The sequence below is a fragment of the Triplophysa rosa genome, linkage group LG6, assembly GCF_024868665.1.
Source record: "Triplophysa rosa linkage group LG6, Trosa_1v2, whole genome shotgun sequence".
Taxonomy (NCBI): Eukaryota; Metazoa; Chordata; class Actinopteri; order Cypriniformes; family Nemacheilidae; genus Triplophysa; species Triplophysa rosa.
The window spans coordinates 24316124-24340964 of NC_079895.1; the positions used below are offsets into that span (position 1 = coordinate 24316124).

The 24841-nt window shown below is 38.5% G+C and overlaps 1 protein-coding gene across 1 annotated transcript in view; it reads left to right on the plus strand.

Annotated features, from left to right (window-relative positions):
* The window catches only part of fn1a (fibronectin 1a), a 35136-nt gene extending 19553 nt beyond the window's left edge, over window positions 1-15583 (plus strand). Inside the window, exons 21-46 of the mRNA XM_057336202.1 lie at window positions 1877-1971; window positions 2318-2486; window positions 2592-2678; window positions 3731-3922; window positions 4600-4872; window positions 5548-5739; window positions 5818-5907; window positions 5998-6264; window positions 6367-6483; window positions 6833-6997; window positions 7119-7274; window positions 7387-7500; window positions 7609-7878; window positions 8389-8576; window positions 9278-9365; window positions 9446-9625; window positions 9742-9831; window positions 10036-10224; window positions 10348-10437; window positions 10551-10999; window positions 11164-11302; window positions 11807-11974; window positions 12349-12474; window positions 12564-12670; window positions 13497-13613; window positions 14081-15583. Coding sequence (XP_057192185.1) covers window positions 1877-1971; window positions 2318-2486; window positions 2592-2678; window positions 3731-3922; window positions 4600-4872; window positions 5548-5739; window positions 5818-5907; window positions 5998-6264; window positions 6367-6483; window positions 6833-6997; window positions 7119-7274; window positions 7387-7500; window positions 7609-7878; window positions 8389-8576; window positions 9278-9365; window positions 9446-9625; window positions 9742-9831; window positions 10036-10224; window positions 10348-10437; window positions 10551-10999; window positions 11164-11302; window positions 11807-11974; window positions 12349-12474; window positions 12564-12670; window positions 13497-13613; window positions 14081-14143 — 4181 coding nt within the window. The 3' untranslated portion in view covers window positions 14144-15583. The remainder of the gene's footprint in view (window positions 1-1876; window positions 1972-2317; window positions 2487-2591; window positions 2679-3730; window positions 3923-4599; window positions 4873-5547; window positions 5740-5817; window positions 5908-5997; window positions 6265-6366; window positions 6484-6832; window positions 6998-7118; window positions 7275-7386; window positions 7501-7608; window positions 7879-8388; window positions 8577-9277; window positions 9366-9445; window positions 9626-9741; window positions 9832-10035; window positions 10225-10347; window positions 10438-10550; window positions 11000-11163; window positions 11303-11806; window positions 11975-12348; window positions 12475-12563; window positions 12671-13496; window positions 13614-14080) is intronic.
* Window positions 15584-24841: the final 9258 nt, after the last annotated feature.

Genomic DNA, 24841 nt, shown 5'->3' on the forward strand with positions numbered 1-24841 from the left:
ATATATTAGACATGTATACAATTTTTATAAAGAACTTTTGTGGGTCCTGCAAAGTCAATGACATACGTGGCACGCTGCAATAAAAGTTATGTATAACATTTAATGCTACAAGAGAAAATGAATAAACTATGTAAGCTACAGACTGCATTTACACTGAAATAAAAACTTTAATAAAAAATAGTGTGTAATAGTACTCTTGTCTATTCTTTGGCTAAAGGAATTTTTTGTCAGTGCAGCCAGCATGCCAGTCGTAAACATTAATCATGTTTAATCAAATCGTATTTTCACTATATTATGAATGGAATTTGATCATAATGGCTGACATTGCCCCAGTTGTGCTTAGTAGTTGTTCATATTGGGCAGATATGTGTTCACAGCTAAAGACTGAACACAGACAAACAATGAGATAGAGAAATGAGGAGAAAAATATAAAAGCTATTGTTGTGTTATTTCTATGTACATTTTTTTAAATGACAAAGACTGCAGTTTTAAAGTACTTTTATTCATTTATTTATATGAAGTACAAGTAGCAATGAGGTACAATTAAAACAAAAAGATTTTCATTTAGCAAACAAACACGCCTCCATCTTAAGCTAAATATAGCCTACTTTGTCAACGCAAAATAAAAAAGCTATCAGTTTATGCGTTTTAGTGAATACAGTCTAAATGAAATAAAAATAAACACATTTTCAGTAGCCTGCAAAACGAACGCAGCAAAATGCACCTGGATATTAAGGTATGGCGTTTTCAGTCATATATTACTCAACATATTATTTATAGTGAACTATATCCACAACAAACTTACATTATATCCTGAGGAATAAATGCTCTCTTGTTATCATTATCAAAATGTTTAATCTGCATGAAACTGCACTTTGGATAACCTGAGTCCAGGAGTGGAGTACAATGTCAGCGTGTTTACTGTGAAGGACGACATGGAGAGCGTTCCCGTCTCCTCCACTGTGACTCCAGGTAGGTGTAAAACCTCTTCATACCTAAAATGAGTGAAAGTATCCATTATCACTGAAGAAATGTAGCAGTTGGGGGGGAAATATTTTTTAAAAGATCACTTTCATATTATGTCAGTACTTATTCATAAAGTGCATAAACTATAAAAACATGTGTATTGTAATCGTTTCAATAATTGATTTAATCCATGTGTTTCTTTCCATGTACTGTACATGGTTTGTCTGCGTAATAAAATATATTTAAAAAAAATGATTTAATGTCCATTTTGTGTGAGACATTAAACACAGACAACATTCATGTAGTTGACTGAATACACATTGCTTTCAATATTTGTGTAAATAAAGTGAATCAAAAACACAGTTGACATGTTTCTTCTGTCATCATTACAAGTCTCTTAACCAACAGATGAACAAAATATTCATGATATTTTCATCTGTGCTTTTAATGTTGACAAACGGAGCATCCAAGCTTTTTCATTTCACATTTTTGGTCAGGTTTTGACCCTAAAGTTTTAACATTACTCACACATTTGTGATCGTGCTTTTCTCACATCACAAATGCTTATCCATGGTTCAGTATCGCTCACAATATGAACCATGAAGGATCTATTTCTTTAAATAGAAGACTAACCCATCGCCTCTGTGTCTGTATTGGGCTTCTGGCACTTTTCTTCTTNCAGATGTGCCCAAAATAACTGACCTTAACTTTATCAACGTCACTGAGAAAAGACTTCATCAGAGAAAGATAAATGTCTATAGTTTTAGTTTGACCTTGAATTTAAGAAACCAGAATATATGATTAGTAGCATACATTTTGTAGTTTTTAGACACATTTCTTTGTCCTGAGAGTAGATTATGATTCAAATCAATGAAGCTCTAAAGCAATTGATGTTTTTTCTGCCTTTCAGTTCAACCAATGGGAAGTGCTCCTGTCTTCAGCACTAATGTCACAGACACGGCCATCATCATCACCTGGACCCCTGCGCCTAGAATTGCTTACAATGTAATGAGGTCTTCATTTTTGGCTTTATTGGGTGATTTACGACACATGTGAACGAAAGAAACAGTTCAAGTCTCACCTTGCAAAATTATTATTCACTTTAATACACATTTTACCCTTGATCACTAAATAAAAAAGAAACTCAGAGTGTATATAAAGTCAACTCTCTATGCCTTTGCTATTTCTAGTCTTGTAGTATACAGTGTGTTGAACGAGTAAAGAACAAAATCACATTCATTTCCAATAATATATTTAAATCAGGAAATAAATCACAGGATAAAATTTGCAGTGCCTCTTTTACGGCAACTGGCTCTTAACAGTAATATGGCATTCTCATCCTGTTCTGTAGGTGAACGTGAGGCCCAGTCAAGGTGGAGAAGCCCCCCAAGACATGACCTCCGAGTCTGGTAATATCTTCATCTCAGGCCTGACACCTGGAGTTGAGTACACTTACAGCGTGCAGCCGGTCATCAACGGCCATCATCACGGCAGCCCCATCACTCGACGTGTGGTCACCCGTAAGTGTGAATAACCCCTGATCGACTTCTATTGAGTCGAACGGTGAATAAATATCTGAGAATGTGAGAGAGAAGTTTCAGCTGTCTTATGATGTCTTTCTGTAGCTCTTTCTCCACCCACTGACCTGAACCTGGAGTCCAACCCAAACACAGGAGAGCTGATCGTTCAATGGGCCGATGCCAAAACTCCAGGTTAGCACCACACTTTCACTCACGACAAATACTTGAAACACAAGCTAATATTTGTTCCTAAATGTAAAACATTCTTGTTTATTGATAAAGTGATAATGCATTTGAAGTCATCTTTTCTTTAATTCAACTAAATCTAGGTTCTTTAAAGGGATACTCCAACCAAAAATTAAAATTCTGTCATGAATTAGTCCCTCCAAGTTGTTCCAAACCTGTATACATTTCCTTGTTCTGTTGAACACAAAGAAAGATATTTGGAAGAACGTTAGCAACTCACATTTCTAAGACATCGACTACCATAAAAATTTAAATAGTAGTCAAAGGTGCCCTAGAACTTGTTTGCTTTCCTAAATTCTTCAAAATATCTTCTTTTGTGTTTGACAGAGCAAAAATTATACAATAATTATTCATTATTGTATAACTTTTCCTACTATGGTAGTCAATGATGTTCCAGAAATGTCAGTTGTATACATTTTTCCAAATCTTTCATTGTGTTCATCAGTACAAAGACATTTATACAGGTTTGGAACAACTTGAGGATGTAAAAATGATGACAGAATGTTTATTTTTTGGGTGAAGTATCCCTTTAATGTACTTAAATTAAAAAATTAGGGAAACCTATTTCTCCAAAATACGTATATTAAAATAACATCATCGCTGTCCTTCCGAAACCTCGGATGTCTACATTTTTTCAGGAAATGGAAAAAAACCTGGACCTTTAAATGGTTGACAAGCACTTTTTAATGCATTTTATTGGTTCAACATTTGAAAAACTTAGTGACAAACGTAACGGGGTGACTAATAATAGATTTATAGCAAAAAATAAAAATGATGAAATACACAAGGTTTCAAAAAGACAGCAGCGATATGTCAACAATATAAAATGATTTTTGGCTGGTTCAAGCACTGCACCTGAGCATTCTATAGTAAAAATGACACCATTTCTATTCCTTTTGATTGGCTGTTTAAATTAGAAGGTGGGACTTACAGCTGCTATCCAACATTAGGATTTCTTTAGGTAACATATTGACTAATGTACTGCTTGCTCTTATCAGACATCACGGGCTACAGAGTGACTTGCACCCCCACCAACGGGCAGCAGGGGAACTCACTGGAGGAGTTTGTAAAGGCAGGACAGACCTCGTGCACTTTGGATAACCTGAGTCCAGGAGTGGAGTACAATGTCAGCGTGTTTACTGTGAAGGACGACATGGAGAGCGTTCCCGTCTCCTCCACTGTGACTCCAGGTAGGTGTAAAACCTCTTCATACCTAAAATGAGTGAAAGTATCCATTATCACTGAAGAAATGTAGCAGTTGGGGGGGAAATATTTTTTAAAAGATCACTTTCATATTATGTCAGTACTTATTCATAATGTGCATAAACTATAAAAACATGTGTATTGTAATCGTTTCAATAATTGATTTAATCCATGTGTTTCTTTTCATTTACTGTACATGGTTTGTCTGCGTAATAAAATATATTTTAAAAAAATGATTTAATGTCCATTTTGTGTGAGACATTAAACACAGACAACATTCATGTAGTTGACTGAATACACATTGCTTTCAATATTTGTGTAAAAAAAAAGTGAATCAAAAACACAGTTGACTTGTTTCTTCTGTCATCATTACAAGTCTCTTAACCAACAGATGAACAAAATATTCATGATATTTTCATCTGTGCTTTTAATGTTGACAAACGGAGCATCCAAGCTTTTTCATTTCACATTTTTGGTCAGGTTTTGACCCTAAAGTTTTAACATTACTCACACATTTGTGATCGTGCTTTTCTCACATCACAAATGCTTATCCATGGTTCAGTATCGCTCACAATATGAACCATGAAGGATCTATTTCTTTAAATAGAAGACTAACCCATCGCCTCTGTGTCTGTATTGGGCTTCTGGCACTTTTCTTCTTCAGATGTGCCCAAAATAACTGACCTTAACTTTATCAACGTCACTGACTCCACCATCGGCCTCACCTGGAAGCCCCTGAACTCCACGGCTGTCACTGGGTACCGCATCACCGTGTTGGCTGCTGGAGACAGTCTACCAATTCTTGTTGAATATGTGGAGCCCACGACAGGCTTTTATACCGTGCACGGACTGGAGCCCGGCATTGATTATGACATCACCATCACCACCGTCACGGAAAATGGCGAGAGCGAGCCCATCACCATCACTCAGCAGACAGGTAAAAGTGCGTTTGTAGTAACTATACTTTTTGCAGAAAAACCTGAATCTCAAAAAGTGGAGAAACAGGCCAAAATAACAGTATTTATTATTATTTTATTTTTTTCTAGACCTCAAATACTACAAAGAAAACAAGTTCATATTCACTCTTAAGCAGTACAACAGTAATATTTCTACATGTTTTTAGGAAAAGTTAAAAAAATGTTTGTTTTTTTATGTGATAACCTGGATTTTTATCACAGTTTTAGTCTCTTAACTTTCTAAATATTTAAAAATATATTTTAAGAAATCAGTTATTATGACAATATTTCTTTGTCTTATAAGACATATGGAAGCCATATCCTCATTTAAAAGCCGATTGAGGAGAAACGAGCAGCCGGGAGTTGGAGTGTAATGGAGAAAACTGACGTGTAGAAGCACATGGCATCAGTCTGTGTGATGTCTACTACTGTCTCATAAACAGATTGTTAGTCTGACTTCTCGGGATGGTTTTCCCACTCTTTCCTTTACCAGCGGCTTTTACCCCGTCATGTTTAAACTGACATTATACCAAGGTTCAACATGTTCACATCTTGATCTCTTTATGATGCGGTGTGCACAAATCGCACTGCTACCGACTGTTTAATTATGTTTGAGGAAAAATCTGAAGAAAGTGCATCTTGTTTTACATCTACAGCTGTCCCTGCCCCATCTGATTTATCATTCGATGGAGTGAAGGCAGACAGTATGAGGGTAACCTGGAAACCCCCTAAGGTGCATAAATCCTCTGATATTGAACGCTACATCATCCACTATCACCCAGTCGATGACGACGATGACACCGTCGAGCAGATTGTGATGGGAAACGCTGATTTTATCGTTCTTTACAGTACGTAACAGCAGAATATTTCCACGGTTGTCTGATTAGTACTAGGGTCCACTATTAAGTCTTTATTTTCGCTTTTAGATCTAGTGGCCAACACCGAGTACCTGGTGAGTGTGCAGTCTGTCTATGAGGGTAGAACGAGCTCACCTGTCATTGGCACTCAGAGAACAGGTGAGTTGGGTGCAGTATGTGTCAACCTGCATCTTTTAGTTCTCATCTAACCGTTCTGACTAAGTTTCGTATCATATTTTTACTCCACAGTCCTGGATTCTCCGGTCTCCCTGCAGTTTTCTGATATCGGCACCAACTCTTTCACCGTGCGCTGGCAGGCTCCTCGAGCCGTGATCTCAGGATATCTTATCAGCTACCAGATGACCAGGGGGGGGCGTGCCAGAGAGGAGAGACTGCCCCCGTCGAGAAGCCACTTCACTCTCACGGGCCTGACCCCGGAGACGGAGTACAGCATCAGCATCTTTGCCGTCAGCGGAAACCGTCAGAGCCTGCCACTGACTGGAACTCAATCTACCAGTATGATTGATTTTAAAATGGCTTCCTGTTACATCACTTCCTGTCTTCTCTCACTGTAGATTTTATTCGGATTGTTTCTTACCGTCGCTGTGTGTTTGCTAGTTTCTGACGCCCCAACTGATCTGGAGGTTATCTCCTCAACGCCAACCAGCATCACTGTTCGCTGGGACGCCCCCTCTGTCACTGTGCGGTACTACAGGATCACACATGGAGAGTCAGGTGAAGAATTTTTGTTTTATTCAGTTCAATGAAAAAATTTGAATTCAGCTTCCAAAAACAAAGAAACAAATATTTGTGTCTTGAATAACCTTTAATGAGTTAAATGAATAAATATGCAGATAAAATATCAAACAAAATGTCTAATAAATGTGTTTGAAATCATGCATTCGCATCCAAAACAAGTCCAAAATAAGTTTAAATGCAAACTTATGTCTTATATTTATGCGTAAGTTATACCTGAATTTTTTCAAACAACAAAAATGCAAAAACGAATAAGTGCATAACACTCTTGCTTACTGCTACAAACATCTGACTGTCATTTTTCCTCAATTTTGTTGTCCCCATCCAGGAGGTTTAGATGCTCCTCAGGAATTTACTGTCTTTGGCTCGCAATCTACTGCCACCATTGAAGGTCTCCGTCCTGGCACAGATTACACCATCACCGTATATGCCGTGACCGGCAGAGGGGACAGTCCTGCCTCCAGCACCCCCATTCATGTTATTCACAGAACAGGTACAAGTGCAATGCTTCAGTCTGGCCTTTGCTGTTCTACTGTAAATTTCTGGTCTTGAAATGGATACTGGTGAAAGGGCACCACGAGGAACGTTAAAATAAACCCTTGTTTTCTTTATAGATATTGACTCTCCATCCAAGATGGAGGTGACTGACGTTAAGGACAACACTATTACTGTACGCTGGAGTCCAGCAGCAGGTCCCATCTCAGGGTATCGTGTCACAGGAACGCCACTAAATGGACAGGGACCTGTTTTCTCTGAAGTGGTGGCTCCAGGTGATTTTTATGACAAGTTTTCGCTCTATTCCGTCTTTTGTACATTGCTATAAAAAATGAGCTCATGTCAACACATGGGTAAAATAGATGTGTTTTTTATGTGCAATTGCAGACCAGACTGAAATGACATTCTCTGGCTTGATGCCGACAGCGGAGTACACTGTCAGCGTATATGCGCTCGGTCAGGATGGAGAAAGCCCCCCATTGGTTGAAACTGTGGTCACAAGTAGGTGTTCGAACTGAGAAATAACCAAAATCTCAGCTTGCCTGATTTCCACTACAGATGAAGTTGAAATATGATAAATTAATAGTTTTAAATATTTCTCTCTCTCAGCTGTGGACAAACCTAAAGACCTAAGCTTCACTGACGTGGACTCCACCTCCATGCGCATCTCCTGGGACAGTCCTGATGGTGTGGTGTCCTCATACAGAGTGTTATACTACAGTCCAGAAGAGGGCGAGAGAGAGCTGTTCCCCGCCCCGCGTGGAGAAGATGAATTTGCAGTGCTTCATGGCCTCAGACCTGGCACAGAGTACACGGTTAAAGTCATTGCTTTGCATGACCGGACCCCCAGCACTCCTCTGGTGGCCACGCAGACAACAGGTATTGAACAACTGTTCTTCAGATTCACCAACAGTCTTTTTTTACCATAACAATTCTAACAATACCGTTTTTAATTAATTATAATTGGTACCTTCTAAGGTAATTGACCAAACCGAGAACACCCTAGCAACCACGTACTAACATCCTTAAAGGGATAGTTCACCCAAAAAAAGAAACATTTTGTCATGATTTATTTACCCTCATCTTTAAAACCTATATATGACGCATTCTTCTGTGAAACACAAAAAAAGATATTTTGAGAAATGCGGTTTTGTGTCCATACAGTTGCATGATTGGGTCCAGCGTTGTTTGGTTACCAACATTCTTCAAAATATCTTCTTTTGTGTTCTGCTGTAGAAAGTAAGTCATATCAGTTTGGAATGACATGAGGATGAATAAATGATTAAAGAATTTTCATTTTTGGGTGAACTATCCCTTTAAAACCATTTGGAACAGCAACATCCAAATATAATTTCTGACTTGTTAATTAATGTTCTTTTTTTCCTGTAGCTATTCCTGGACCCACCAGTTTGGTCTTCTCCCAAGTGAGTCGAACATCCTTCACCGTCTCCTGGCCATCTTCCAACGTCAAGCTGACAGGTTACCGCGTGGCCATCACCCCCAAGAGTAAGAGTGGCCCCACTAAGGAGGTCAGCATCGCCCCTGACTCCACCGAGTTCCACGCCACCGCACTCATGGTAAATATCCATTTCACACTACAGAAGTTCATTCTCACAGAACTTTAACCTCATTGATGTTAGTCATGCTGTGGAACGAATCCCTTTGATCCCATCCCCAGGGTGTTTGCAGAGGACTTTCACTTTGTCGTGCTTTTCCCATGTCGAAAATTAGCTTAAAAGAAGGAGCACTAGGGGATTTAATGGATAAATATGAATTGAAACAGCTGTTCTTTGGCCTTGCTAACCTCTAGCCTTGACTTCTAAGCTGTGTCCCAGTTATACGCTGAGGCCAGTATTAAAATTGATGTCATTATTTATTCACCCTCATAGGGTTCAAAACTTGTACGTGGAACACAAAAGAAGACATTTTGAGAAATGTCTCGGTGGTTTTGTGTTCATACAATTGAAGTCAGTGAGACCCAATGTTGTTCGTTTACCAACATTCTTCAAAATATCTGATTTTGTGTTCTGCTAAAGAAAGTCAGTTATACAGGTTTGAAATGACATGAAGGTGAATAAATGATGAAAGAATTTTCATTTTTGAGTCAACTCTTTAATCTCCATCAGGCAAACCTCATACGTTCTACCTTCCTTGTCATTTTGCTCAATGGGTAGATCAAAGATCGATGCATTTGCCAGGTTGGTTCATGGAATTATGTTACTTCCATGAAGCATGTTTTCTAAACTTCATTTTTTCCCACGCTCATGTGTGTTTATAGCCTGGCACCGACTATGAAGTAGAGGTTTATGGTGTAAAGGATTCCCTCACCAGCCAACGTGTTAAAGGAGAAGTCACGACACCTGACAGTAAGACATCTTCCCTTAAACCAAGCAATCAGATTGCTTTATCTGCTGGGCAGCGCTCAATTAAGATCTTCTTTTCTCAGACATCAGCCCACCTCGTCGTGTTCGTATATCCAACGTAAAAGATTCCTCCATCACCCTCACCTGGCGCTCGAAGATCGAAACTATCTCCGGATTCCTCGTAGAAGCCACGCCCACCATTGGTGGCCATAAACCTGTTCAGAGAATCGTCGAACCCGATTCACGCACATATACGATTACAGGTACATCTTTTTCCTATGGTAATACCACAGGCTGTAGTGTCACTACAGTGTCACGCTTGGCACATAATTACTTATTTGGATGAGAATTAATGAAGTTAAATGATTGTCTTTTGCAGGTCTGATGCCAGGAACCAACTATAAGATCAATATCTTTACTCTGAATGGAAATGCACGCAGTCAGCCGTTCACCCTTACAGCTACTACAGGTACTCTTTCAAATGACCAATGCGAATGTCAATGCAGTTTTTATTTTATTTTATATGCATTTAGAAAAAGTTGATTTCCAAAGCATTTGAGCACAGTGCATTCAAGCTATACTGTACATTTGAGTACCAAACACATAAATACTTTTTGGGGCCACTGTACATTATATACGTACATATAATGTATGAATATGTTTTTTTTTTCAGCCAAACCAGTTATAAGCCCTCCTACAAATATTCAGTTCACCTCTCTGACCCCCACCACCATCTCCTTCGTCTGGGAGCCTCCACGGAGCACCATCACTGGATATTACATCACGTATGAGAAGCGTGGAGATGTTCCACAAGAGTTGACTCCTAGACGTCTGGCTGGCACGACCTTTGCTGTTATCTCTGGTATTGTTTCTTGGTTATCTAGCTCTCAAGATGTCTCCGTCTCTGCACACTGTTATTTCCACGGAGACCGTGCCAGTTAATCATCTCTTTTGTCGTTATTGTTGTGTTTGTGGTCACATGCAGGTTTGAAACCAGACACTGAATACGTCATCAAAATTGTTGCTTTAAATAACGCTCAGAGAAGCATTCCGCTGGTTGGAAAAGCAAAAACCCGTAAGTGCATCTTTATGAACTTTCCGTTACATATTGAAAGTACTTACAGTGCCCTCTTGTGGCCAAAAGGTGCGTTACTCCATTTGCTTATCTCCGACACATTTTTTTGTTAGAAGTGCAAAGTCTACCGCTGCCCCCCCAGTTGCCCGTACCCAGCCGACCTCTTCATGAAATCCTGGATGTCCCAGAAGACAATGACAACTTCAACAACCACGTGCATGTGTTGGGGCCAAACAGAGACAACACACTGGGGCAGCAGGGCCAACGTATCTACACCGAATATCAGAGCTTCAACCTGGGCAACAATGGCCAGCACGCAGCAAACCAGCACAAGCCCCTGGTCTACATCCCCCTGCCGGGAGCCGATGGCCAGAGAGTTCCAGTGGTGAAGGTGAACGAGGGTCCTGAATCAGGATTCCCCTTCTTAGACCTTTACAATGAGACAAACCTGCCACAGGAATCTCAGACCCAGACCACAATCATTTGGCAGCCTGTGCCGCACACTTCGGAGTATGTTGTGTCCTGCAGTCCCATCACGGAGATCAATGAGAAGAGTTTCCAGGTGAGTTAACAAGTTTGGCCGAATCTGACATGTTTGTGGTTTAATGTTAAATTTAGGGTTGCAGTTTGATGCTTGTACACCAGACGGTCGACCTATTACAATTACGATTTTATGTTTGCACCTCATACAGTATCTTTCTCTCTTGTGTTCTCTTCCCTCCTCAGATGCGTCTGCCTGGCACATCCAATAGCGCCACACTGATCGGTCTCACTTCTGGTGCCTCCTATAACGTTGTTGTGGAGTCTGTCAATGGAGAGCAAAAACAAAAAGTTTTGGAAGACGTCGTGACGGTCAGAAACAGCGGTAAAGCTTCCCTATACGAATGAGTGCAGTTATTGGTAACACTTTACATGAAGGTACCCTTTATAAAGCATTTATAAATGTGTTCATTAATGATTAATAAGTCATTTACAAATGCATTATGAAGCAGTTATAACTGCATGAATAAAAATAGGCATTCTAACGAAATACATGCCAAATAGTGAGCCATTTTTAACTCGCATGTTATAAATGCTTAATAAATGTATTTAGTCGAAAAGCAGATTCATTATTATCTTGATGTTGTTTGCAATATAGGCTGTCAGACTGGACACTGTAGGGTGTTATGTTGTTTTTCCTTATACCTGCTCACTATTTGGCAGGTACTGTATTTCGTTAGAATCCCCCTTTTTATTCATGCAGTTATAACTGCTTTATAATGCATTTGTAAATTACTTATTAATCATTAATGACCACATTTATAAAGGGTACCTTAATGTAATGTGTTTAACAGCATATATTCTTATTCTTACGTTCATTATGCTTTAGTTCCAGGTGCTGGAGGGATTCCTACAAGCAGGGATGTGTGTTATGATACATTCACCGCCACCTACCACGAGGTGGGCGCGGAGTGGGAGCGTATGTCAGAGACGGGCTTTAAACTCTGGTGCAAGTGTCTCGGTCTTGGCAGTGGCCATTTCAGATGTGATTCATCCAGTGAGTGAATGAAGACCGCTGCTGCACGCTACCACCACACCTTACACTAGCATCGGCAACAGTTTGCCGTTATTGTTTTCATGCATCTTTATACAAACTGTTGTCCATGCTAGCATTTCTTGACATGTTTGTAGAAGTGACCAAACATGACGAGGTGGCTTAAAGTACATCTCAGATTTATATTGTCAACTTCTCACCAGACGATATCAAACTCTGAGAGAAGCTTACGGTGCAAGCACCGTGTGAATGAAGGAAAGAGTGTGACGGATGAACTCACTGAGAACAAGTTCACTGTTGCTCAAATGTCTTGATGTACGAAGGACTTCGAATATTCACAGTGTATAATGCTAAAAAACGCATTTTTCAATGTGCAGAGTGGTGTCATGACAACGGCCACAACTACAGAATTGGCGAAAAGTGGGACCGTCATGCTGAGAACGGTCACATGATGAGCTGTACCTGTCTGGGCAATGGCAAAGGAGAATTTAAGTGTGAACCCCGTAAGTTGAAGAAACTTTCTACATGAAGTTGTTTTTAAAATCAGGGTGTGTGGTTGCATAACTGACTGGTTATGTGTGGTCTGCTGTAGATGAGTCCACCTGCTATGATGATGGGAAGGTGTACCAGGTTGGCAACCAGTGGCAGAAGGAGTATCTCGGAGCCATCTGCACCTGCACCTGTTATGGAGGACAACAGGTAACATAAAACCTTCATTCTTGTGTACTGTAGGTTTTCTTTGTGTCTGAATTTAAGTTTCTTTATTATGAATATGTGGCATGTACATTTTTGGACATTTAAGGTGATAGTTCACCCAAAAAACTGTCATTTCAAACCTGCATGACTTTCTTTCTTCCGCGGAACACAACAGAAGATATTTTTAAGTATGTTGTTAACCGGCCCCCATTCGCTTGCATTGGTTTTGTGTCAATACAATAGAAGTGAAGGGGGGGCCAGTGCTGTTCGGTTACCAACCTTTTTCAAAATATCTTCTTTTGTGTTCTGCGGAACATAAAGGTGGCGAGAAAATAATGACCGAATTTTCCTTTTTTGGTAAACTATCACTTTTATATTTTATTACTAAATATTACATATCACGCATATATACTACATGTATTACGCACTTGGCAGACGCTTTAATCTAATGCATTTTGTCAGTATGTGAGACCTCTAGAAGCTAAAAAAAAAAGTATGACAAAAAGATAGGTGGCTTTTAATTTGTTATGTAATATACTTCACGCATCCACTGAAAATGACCTAAGGACTAGGTTAATAATAATAGTTTAAAGTTTCCAAATGGTAAGACAAAATGAAGTTAGTTTTGTTGAAACTGTTCATGTGCAGATGCCACTTGAATTGAATTTTCTTATGATATGGAATGAAATGTAAACATTTTTAAGTGTGACCTATCTGTCCAGGTACATTTGTGTACTTGTATTAGTGTAAAGACATCATGCATTTGGCTTTTATTACACAATTCACTGCCGTGTAAGAGGGTTGTTTAAAACCATGCTGTGTTCTTCAGGGCTGGCGTTGTGAGAGTTGCCGTAGGCCTGGTGCTGAAGTTGATGTGGACCTTATTCAGCCTCCAGGGCGCACGGATGTTTTCGACCGCTACAGAGAGAACGCCCTACGCAAACTAGTGAGTCTTTGGCATCCAAAACTGAAGAGAAAGAATCACATTAATCTTAGATGAGGGGAAGTTTTATGCGTCCCTTTAGCACGAGTGAATATTTGCTATGCAACGTGTTGTTTTTCTTTAAGGTATTAAGTATTTAGGGACTTGATTTGTTTGTATCTATTGGCAATTGATTTTGTCGGTAAAAGTGAGCATTACCAGTATAGAAACAGGTGGGTAGAGCGAAAGAGTTGAAAAAAGTATCAGTGACAGCCAAAAAGGAAGTCATTTTTACAGGCAGAATGATTCTTACGGTATATTTTGATAAAAGATTGATCAACATTTTTTGAATGCAATAATAAGCACAAATGAATTGAGCAAATCCAGGAATATACAGTAGAAGAGTATACGGTCAATTACGATTCAACATATCTGGAGGTTTGCAACCGGTTTGGATTTGGCTAACATGTAAGTTTGACTTTTTCCTACAGAACATCCAATGTCCTATTGAGTGCCTTAGACCAGACCTGCTAGCAGATGCCCAGAGTCCTTAAGAAGAAGTGTGCATATTAGTTTTGGCCAATTTCGGAGAGGACATGGCCCACAGAGACTGTTATTAGCTCCCTCAGTGTCCTACTCTTCACTCACACTGCAAACTCTGTCCTGCTGCTTTCACCCTGCCGCCCACCTGTGACATCACGCCTCTTCTGATTGGGTGGTTTTTTTAATCTGTGCCTGTTTAGAGGTAATCCATTAAAACGGAGCGTTACCGTCCATATTCATCAAGCTTACAGTGAATGACCTCTAAAGTTTTGTGCAAGGTCCTTCTGGAATCACCTGCAGTGAATCAACACTTCTTGCCTTTGTTTTTCAGTATTATTGCCTGGTGTCTGATTTCAGTGTTTTTTATATAAATTTTGTGAGTTTGTATTTTTGTCAGTGATATTAGTGATCTTTTCTAAAACAAGCACTGTCTTACAATGAAAACCTTTGTGCCTTGTAGGCATCTTTTTATGATGTAATATTCACCCCTCTTTAATCTGATTGGTTGGTTAAAATCTGTGGCCTTTGTGTCCGCCAGGAGACAAAGGAAAGCACTGTTTTAATGAAGTAAAATCTTTTCTTTATTTATCCCTTTTATCTTTGAGTTTGGATGGAATTCAGATTATGGGTGTATACTGTTTTATGTTTGTGTTTTAGGTGCCAAAGTCTTAACTACTGTGGACAAAATACTTTTTAATAAAACATTTTTACAAAAAAGACTCACTGAAGCTGTTTATTTGATGGAAGCTCTCATAGAGACTTAAAGGTAGTTCAACCCAAAATACAAATTATTTTCAATCTGTATGACTTTCTTTTGCAGAAAACAAAAACAGATATTTTGAAGAATGACAACATTAGACCCCATTGACTTCTATTGTATGAACACAAAACCACTGACACATTTCTCAAAATATCTTCTTTTGTGTTCCACAGATGAAAGAGTCTTAATCTAGGCTTTAAATGACATTATTAAATAATGACAGAATATGTATTTTTGATAAGCTCAAAAATGAAGAAAAAAAATATTTTTGGGGTGAACTATCACTTTAATATCTGTATTGGCTGTTAATAAGTTATAATCACATAATGTAATCACAGCTGTGCTGATAAGCAACAGCTACATTTTTAGTGTGATATTGCATTCACACAATCATACACAATCTCCATTAATCACAATTTTGTTATTAAACAACTTCATTTAGACACAATTTGGCTGGTCAATTAGACACTCATTTTTACCATGTCCTTACTGAATGTTGAATAAATGTTCACTTTTTATTTTCTTGCTTGGTGTCACTCTGATTCTAAGAAGAGATGTGTACACAAAATGTGTTTGTATTTTAATGTTTTTAAGAGAATGATATGATGTTATCACACTAGACTGCACTCACCTCTGGAATTATCACGTAACTGATTACTAGTTACTGTATAACTTACTTGTTATAGCGAGAATAAACACGTCATTAAGTGACACCAACCTTCCGAATTTTTTTTATTCGAATTGTTCTCAGCAGAGGATGCACACAAATGAAAGATGTTGAGAATGGAAGAAAATGGAAGAGATGGTTTTTGACCCCAGAGCAGTCGGTGCCCACAGTCCTGTTGTTATTTATGACACTCAAATTAAACCGGTGTGTTCTTATAAGTACCTCAGTATTTATATTGATAACATGCTTACATGGGAGGCTCATGTTGACAACCTATGTACTAAACTCCACTAGGTCTGAAATATATCACGTTTTAATCCCCTGGAACACCCTGCAAACATGATGATCTTATAGAACATAACGCACTACTGTGTCTGTTGAATAATTAAATAATTTTGGAGACAGTGGCTGTTTTTACATAAAATATTTTTTAGTTTACAGTATTGTTTTAAAGGACAATAATATAAGACAACATTGCAAAAACAGTTTATTGTCAAGCTGTTATATTCCTGTTATATTATTGGCCAACAATTCCCAATTTTACTGATGCATGCCCTTAATTTAGTTTAATTAGATAATTCAATGTTTATAATGCTAAAGTATAGTCAAAACACATGTGATAATACAAAATGTTTACTTTTACAACATTAAATGTCAATGCCCAAATATTTATCATATATTACCAATACATTGAAAATTAAGAAATGCTCCTAAAGGTATGGTTAGCATCAATTTTGTTTTACACTTTTCTATTAGTCTTAATAAATGTATTATCTTAATAAATATATATTTATCTGTATCATCCCTTTCACGTTAAGTTTAACAAACTTTATTATTCAAAGGGACAACCCAAGCATAAATCGTTCTAATTAATGTCACAATCTGCTGCTGGGTCATTATTTTTCAGTAAGGAATATTTTTCTTTCTTTGCCATCGACTCTGATAAGCACTGTATACGAGTGCTGTCCGTCACTTCTGTGCAAGACTTTGAGTTCATCTAATGCCATACAGAATAAAATGTTTTAAATCTAAATGAAAATAACACCACGATCGTTTTCTAAAGTATGCCTTCATGGATGTGAAGCACTTTATTCGGAGGCAAACAACTGTATAGTGTGTTAATGAGACGAAAACTTGAAGTTCACTGCAAGGCCGCGGATTGAAGAGCGCGCTAAATGAAAACGAGGCGGAGGCGAAGTCTGCCACTGTTGTCATGTGTTTGGCAGATATCATAGCGCGCATAGCGGGAGATAGGGCCCAGCAAGGGGGGGGTTGCCCAAACGGTGGCGAGGAACCCAAAACTCCAATGGAAAAAAAAACCTTGGGAGAACCCAGGCCCAACCAGGGGAACCAGTTCCCCTTTGGCAAAAACTGCAGCATGTCTACAAGCTCAACAGTGCTTGCACAACTAGGCGAAATAAAAAGAAAATAAACATAATAAATAGTTTAATAGTAAATAGTTTGATAATAGGTTTAATATTATCATTAATAATCTAATAGCAGTTGACATTTTTGTAGTGAGGACTTGACGGGTCACCACTTCCCTCTTTCAGCTCTACCATATCAGCTCTTGTCAGGTCGCTGCTTCCCTCTCTCAGCTCTACCACCAAGTCTGAGCATGGACTGCATCCTGCTCGCTGCAGTAGCCTCGGAACAATGAAAAAAGACAGCTGAGAGTAGAGTACTGTTCTACACTCTTTGATGCAGCAAGTACATCAGTTGTTATGTGTTCCTGGTTCCAGTTGATCTAACTAATGCAGCCTAAACCCTCAGAGGATTTGTATTATGGAAGTGTATGTATGCAAGGTTGAAAAGATGCATCTTTAATCTAGATTTAAACTGACAGAGTGTGTCTGCCTCCCGGACAGTAAAAGGAAGACTGTTCCATAGGAAAATGATCTACCACCTAAACTTGATTTTGAAATTCTGGGTATTGCCAACTGATCGGAGCTCTGAGAACATAGTGAACATGAAGGACTGTACTACAAGAGAAGCTCACTCAGGTACTGAGGAGCTAAACCGTGTAGGGCTTTATAGGTAATCAGTAAGATTAAATGCATTGCTTAATAGGTAACCAGTGCAATGTTGATAGAACCGGGCCAATATGCTCATACTTTTTAGCTTGTGTAAGAACTCGAGCTGCTGCGGTTTGAACTAGCCCCACAGGCTAGGTAATAGGCCCACAGGGCAGCCACCTAATAGTGCGTTACAATAATCTAGTCTTGACGTCATGAATGCATGAATTAGCTTCTCTGCATCTGATAGTGACAGCATATGACGTAGTTTAGATATATTCTTAAAATGAAAAAACGCGGTTTTACAGGTGTTGGCGACATGGCTTTCAAATGACAGATTACTATTGAATAAAATGCCAAGATTCTTTGCTGACGACAAGGTTTTTATGGAACATCCGTCATTAATTAAACAGTATTCTTGGTTGTTACTTATAGCAGTTTTCGGTCCAATAAGTAACACTTCTGTTTGTCCGAGTTAAGTAATAAAAAGTTGTTACTCATCCAGTTTTTTATATCGACTATGCATTCCATTATTCTGTTGAACTGCTTTGTTTCATGAGGCTTCGAGGAAATATAAAGTTGATTTTCATCAGCATAGCAGTGAAAGCTAACTCCGTGTTGCTTTATTATATCTCCTAGGAAGCATGTATAGTGCGAAGAGCAGATGCCCTAAAACTGAGCCCTGTGGTACACCGTACCGGAATTCTTCATTGATGGCATTCCTTTGGAGGAAGGAACATAATTGAGTTGTAACTACTTTTTCAAGTACTTTAGAAATGAAAGGTATATTCGATATAGAAGTAAATGGGGGCCAGCTCTGTTCGCTGTCTGCTGCGTACCAACATTCCTCAAAATATCTTCTTTTGTGTTCTGTGGAAGGAAGAAAGTCCTAAAGTTCAAATCATTTGAGTGTGATTTTTTTCGTTGTTTTTGGATTCATGTTCTCTCAGATCATGAATTCTGTAAGCGTCTTTTACAGAAGAGTAAAGTCTGGTGCTGGTCTACAGTCTCAGGTGCTATCTGCTCTTGATAATCTTAATCTTAGTCATAATTTTAGTACTTTTAAGTAACACTGTTTATGTAGTGCTTAAATGTTAACAGAAACAGTTCTTACAGTATATGTTTTTAAAGGTCTTTATCTCCTATATGGTCTTCCTGTCCGTCATACACCTCCTCAGGCGCCTCCTCTCCTGACTCCCTATGTACTTTGTGCTGCACCCAACTCACAGGTAGATTTATATCATGTCAATTTAAAACCAGTTATTCATGCATTAAATACCTGTTTGTTTTACTTACCACAAAATCACAGAGGAAAATGCAGCACGCACGAGGCGCACAGCAAAACACAATTGTAATATTTTGCTAAATTTGACTCTATTAGGCTAAATAAGATTTATTTAGTGTCTTTTTTTGTTTTTCATATAAAGCAAATCAATCTCTTATTTCTTTTAGAAGGGAAATACTCCAAGCCCAAGGCACTCATGTGATTAGTTTATGCAAACTATTACTATGTTTGTGCTACATCTATTCAGTTGCTGCATTATTAGCAGTGCTGAATGAAAATAGCAAACACAATGAGAAACAGGTTTTCCATGTCTAGGCCAGCGTTTTATACCTAATGATCTTTTGTTGACAAATTTACTTTACTCATATTTATCGTCTTAGGTAACACAGCTTGGTTCAATACAGAGGTCACTATAAGCAAAGCTACCTTAAAATCAATGAGAGAGAAATGTGCACTTCTCTATTCTCCACACTAAGCAGGACAGGTTACAGAATTCAAGCACTAAAGAGTGAACTAACTTAAAATATGTTAAACCAGCTGAAGATGTTTACCTGCTTGAGGTGCTCTGGGAACGACACATTCTGACAACAGTAGTTTTTAGGCCGCTTTTTTATTGTTGTTATTGATATCACTAGTTCTTATTCTATGCTAATTCTTTTCTTATCACTATTTTAAGCTCATAAGCAGATGTCATGAGTTGTGGAGTCTCTTCCCGTGGAAGCTGATTGGCTGAGGTTCACTTATGTCCATAAATTACCTCGGAGGAAGAAAGTTCTTGAAGACCGAAACAGGTTGTATCTTATGCTCTTAATAAATCATGTTTGACTAAATATCCAAAAGTGGGCCCCCATTGACTTTGTATGGACACAAAACCACTGAGACATTTCTCAAAATATCTTTTGTGTATCACACAAGGGGTCATGTAGAGGTTTTGACTGCTTCAGCAGTATGTAATTTATAAAATGTTATATTGTGATTGAATAAAGTGACATAGTAGTTTAAAATTACAAATACTAATTCTGTGATGCTCTGTGATTGCTTGCTAATTGGAATTAAATCCACACCAAACTAAATGTATTATTAAAATAGTAATAACTTAAAGTGTATGCTTTTAGTTAACCTTTTGTTTATATTTTATTTGAATAAACACTAATCCGCTATAGTTTGCCTTTTTGTCAAATCATTTTGTCCAATAAATGAATACCTTAAATGTCCATTTTATGCCACCTCATATTTAGATGGTTTAAACTACACTGAGGGGGCATTAAAAGCAAATATTGTACAAATGTGCTTCCTTTATTTGTTTCCAGACACAATATATAAATACCGTATGTATTTATTACATATTTATACGTTTATTCAACATTAATTGAAAGTTGTGTAATATTTTGCATTTAAATAACATTTATTTGCTATAATCCCTCATTGATTACAGCTGCGTCTACAAAAGAGTGATATTGCTGATTGTTACATGTGGATAGGCAGGCAAACAGGGAGAGGATCCAAATGCAACAAAATATCCATTTAATAAAGTCCACAGAGTGACATAATAAGTCCAAAAACACACGAATAATAACAAGAGCATACCATTCAACATAACATGTACAACAATCGACACTAGACAAAGGAAACACTGGGGTTTAGTACACAAACTAAAGAGGGCTAACAAGACACACTTGCGAGACGATCAACAGGGAACAATGAACAAAAGAACTACAAATGACTACAAAAACAGGACAGGAAACAGGAACTCAAAAGAAACAAACTAAAAGTCCAAACAACCAGGGAAAACACGGACCGGATCGAGACAATTATTCTATGAGGATTGAAAAAAGCATGGGGTGTATTGCACTTTTTGTATTAGTATCCTTTTGATAATGTGACCTCTGCATTTTAGTTGGTGTAGCCTAGATGTGAATAGTAAAACTTGAACTTCCACTTTTTTAACTATTAAAACTGTAAACATTGTGTTTAAAATAGTTTTAAAGATGCTGACATTTGTACAACAATTTGGATGTGTTTAAATGTCAGGTGGTACAACAACAACACACGCGGTCCGATCATGCTCCATTGCGCGGTGCCATGGCAACGCTGTTAAAACCTTTCAACTCCAAATTAACAAAATTATCAATAACATCTAGTGCAGCAGAAACACAAGTTATTAAACGGAATACAACTGTTGTGGTATATCTTTAACGTTATGCGTTTATTTTCCATATTTATTAACTGTAGCAAAAATCAGGCTTAATTTGTGTATACTGTGGTTTATCTGGAGTGTTGATCTTGCGTCCGTTACTACAGCTACTGTTACGTCATACAGAAAGCCTTCACAACCCACGCGCAGTGGCAGAAAATTCATTTACTGTTTTGTTTGCTACTCGATCGAGACCTCCGAAGATAACGGCTGAAAATGAGCACCACTCGACGTTTTCGCTTGGGGAATGTGTTAAAACACTTCTTTTGTGATCCTGTTATAATCGATTGTCCGTGCCATCCCCGGGAATCTGCTGTGATGGATTCCCTCATTTTATCTCGGGAATCCGAGGTGTTCGTCACAGGTAAACAAACTTTTTTTGTCAATTCTGCCCAGTATCTAAAAGAAGATCGTTGTCCGTTTATTGTCAATTCTGATCAGCAATGTACGTTAGGCCTATATTTTAAAGAAGAAGGATGTTTATTCAGTTGACATTTTTGTTTTCACATATAGCTAATACAAGCTTCACGTCAATTGTGCAAGAGAACACACCTGACAGCGAAGAGGTAAATGTCCTTTCTTTCATTTCCTTTACTATCAATTTAAAATAGAGGGGTTACTGTTAATATATATTTTGCACTTACCAAAAAACACACTATACTTAAAGACATGTCATACCAATATCCTATATTGACCTAACGTTAGGTGTGTCATGAACAGCATATTTTTACATTGGTCTAATGGAAAATCATTGTTTCTGGCTTTATCCTGTCTTGTTCTATATGGCTAAAAGCAAATGACACTCCACTTTGGCAAAATTAAAAAAGATACTATAAACTATGAATATTGCCTGTAAAATAATAATATTAATATTCACCAGAGCATAAATAATTTATATAAACAAAATATAAACAAAAATGTATATACTAATATAAAAAGTCATTTTGTCCAAAGTGTAATTTTTGTCTGCATAACTCGGTATATATACAGTACAGTATATATATATATATATATATATATATGAAAGTATTGACAGCTGTACAAGAGTTTATTTTGCCTTTTTTATATTCTCTCCAATTCTTTTTGATTAGATTCCTCTTCCTAGAGAAGAATCCAGTAAAGGGGCAAAAGCATTCAAGGCATTTGCAAAAGGGTTGAAAAACTTATTTTGCATGCCTGTTGTCATTGACTGCCATTGCGAGGAATGTGCTGTGCCTGTGATTGACTCGCTGAACTTATCTGGGGAGTCTGAGGTGTTCATAACAGGTAAAAAAACCTTTTCTCTATATGTGGTTAATGTCAATTCTGCCCACCAATGTATTTTATATCTTAATGAAGAACGATGTCTGTTTATTAAGTTGATATTTTTGTTTTCATATATAGCAAATACAAGCTTCATGTCAGTTGTGCAAGAGAACACACCAGACATTTTCAAATATTTTCATCATTTTATTAAAAATAAATACCTTACAATCTGATATGTGCTAGGGAAAAAGTTCAGCAAACAGCAGTCCCGAACCCTCAACGCCATGAAGTAGGTAACACATGCTTTATGCTCCACGCCACTGGAGCAGTCGATTTTCGTGTGACTTTCTTACATTTTGTCTATTCCAATCTGAACCTGATGGGCGGAGTTAGTATAAATAGCTTCTGCTTACAAAGCGGGCTACTTGCATGGTAAATAGACACTCCGTATTTTTAATTTCTTCCAATAAGTGGTGGGGACAAAATTGACTTTGGCAAAAAGTGTCCCACCCGCCCACCCGCAAATTACGCCTATGGGCACACTAACGTTAGAAGTTTGTTGTAGATTTAAAGTCGAAGCTAGAGAAGGTAGCGCGTTCGGTTGTAAAATATTACTCAGTAAATTAATTGCATCTGACAGGTTCCTGTTCGCTGACATATCTGCACATCAACGCGCGCCAAACTAAACGGAAGTGCGGATTCAGCTTCCTTTTCCAGTGAAATAAGCTCTCATCAACTACACTGAAATCTTTCATCAACTATACCTGAAATGTTGCCTCATTGGTGCACCAGTGTTTATAAGAGGCTTTTTAGCATGCATATGCACGAATTTCACTAGTGTTTGTAAAAGATTACAATAATAAATATGAATGGATTCACTCGTGTTTGTAGATGCCTTTCATTAATAAATATGAACGAGTTTCACTATTGCAGATCGATGTGTTTGTTTCACTGGTGGTTGTAAAAGGTTTTTCAGTAATACATTTGAATGGTTTCATTGGTGTTTGTAGGATGTAAATGGCAATTTTCCCACAATTTACAAATAGTTGGAAACATTTGAGATATTGTAAATACACAAATGAACAAAATATATAACACTGGCTTAGTGGTTTTTTGGAAATTTTACTGCAAAAAGTTACAAACTGAACCTTTAATGTGAGTATGAGGTAGATTAAAGCATTGATTTACTGTCAATTTGTGATCAATAAACACTGGTTTCAGATTACCATTCTACACTCACAATATTATGTCTTTATGTTTGTACTGTGCATATTTATTTTTTATCTATTAACACGTTTAACAATGAGGTAACACGCAGTTTCTGCCAATCTCATATTAATCTTGAGTACCTACACAGTAGTATTGCATACTTTGTATCTTCGAAGAGTATTTAGTTTGATCAAATTGATAAAAGACAGATACTGCTGTACGATTATTTCCACAAAAAGACGAGCACCTGGAGGCGTGCAGGGGGGCGGAACTACAGCACGAGCACACAATACATTATCGCATTGATTCATAGTTTGACTTACCGCGTGCGGTTCATATCCGCCATCTTTTAGCGCTGGGACCGCGCCATCAGTTTCAAATGATCTCCAAATCCAGCGTTATATCCACCGTTTATATAACATTCATCACCGAAATGCAGTGAGCAAACAAACACCTAAACTTCCGTCAGTCGAGTGAAGCGGCATTGATGGGCGTGCTCCTTCTCACGCTGGCTGGTTGACGCGTGGGCGTGCTCTTTCTCTCACGCGTGGTCATGCTCTTTCGCCCGCTGGATGATGCGTGGGCGTGCTTGCCTCGTTCTCTCGCGCGTGTTCGTGCTCTTTCTCTCACGCTCGGGCGTGCTCTTTCTCTCACGCTCACGTGCGGTCGTGCTCTTTCTCTCACACGTGGTCGTGCTCTTTCTCTCACGCTCACGTGCGGTCGTGCTCTTTCTCTTACACGTGGTCGTGCTCTTTCTCTCACGCTCTCGTGTGGTTGTGCTCTTTTGCCCGCTGGCTGGTTGACGCGTGGGCGTGCTCTTTCTCTCACGCGTGGTCGTGCTCTTTCTCTCACGCTCTCGTGTGGTTGTGCTCTTTCGCCCGCTGGCTGGTTGACGTGTGGTCATGCTCTTTCGCCCGCTGGACGATGCGTGGGCGTGCTCGCCTCTTTCTCTCACGCTCTCGTGTGGTTGTGCTCTTTCGCCCGCTGGGTGGTTGATGCGCGGTCGTGCTCTTTCACCCGCTGAATGATGTGTAGGTAAGTCATGAATGTCTGAATGATAATACTGTCCTTTGTTTTTGCAGGTGATGGAGATCGTGCGCTCAGGGCTAGGAAAGAGACTTATCGTGGATCAGACTGGGGTGAGTGATATAGTTTTAATAGAGATACGTGAAAAGCTGGGTGGATGCGAATGATGTGGGTAGTGGGTAGGAGATATGTGCCCGGATTAATCTGTTGGATTATGGAAAAGGGCGATTTGGGACCTGAAAAAAACTCATGAAAAGACATTCAACAATGTTTTCCCCTGTTTTTTAATTCATTGTTTATAACAAATG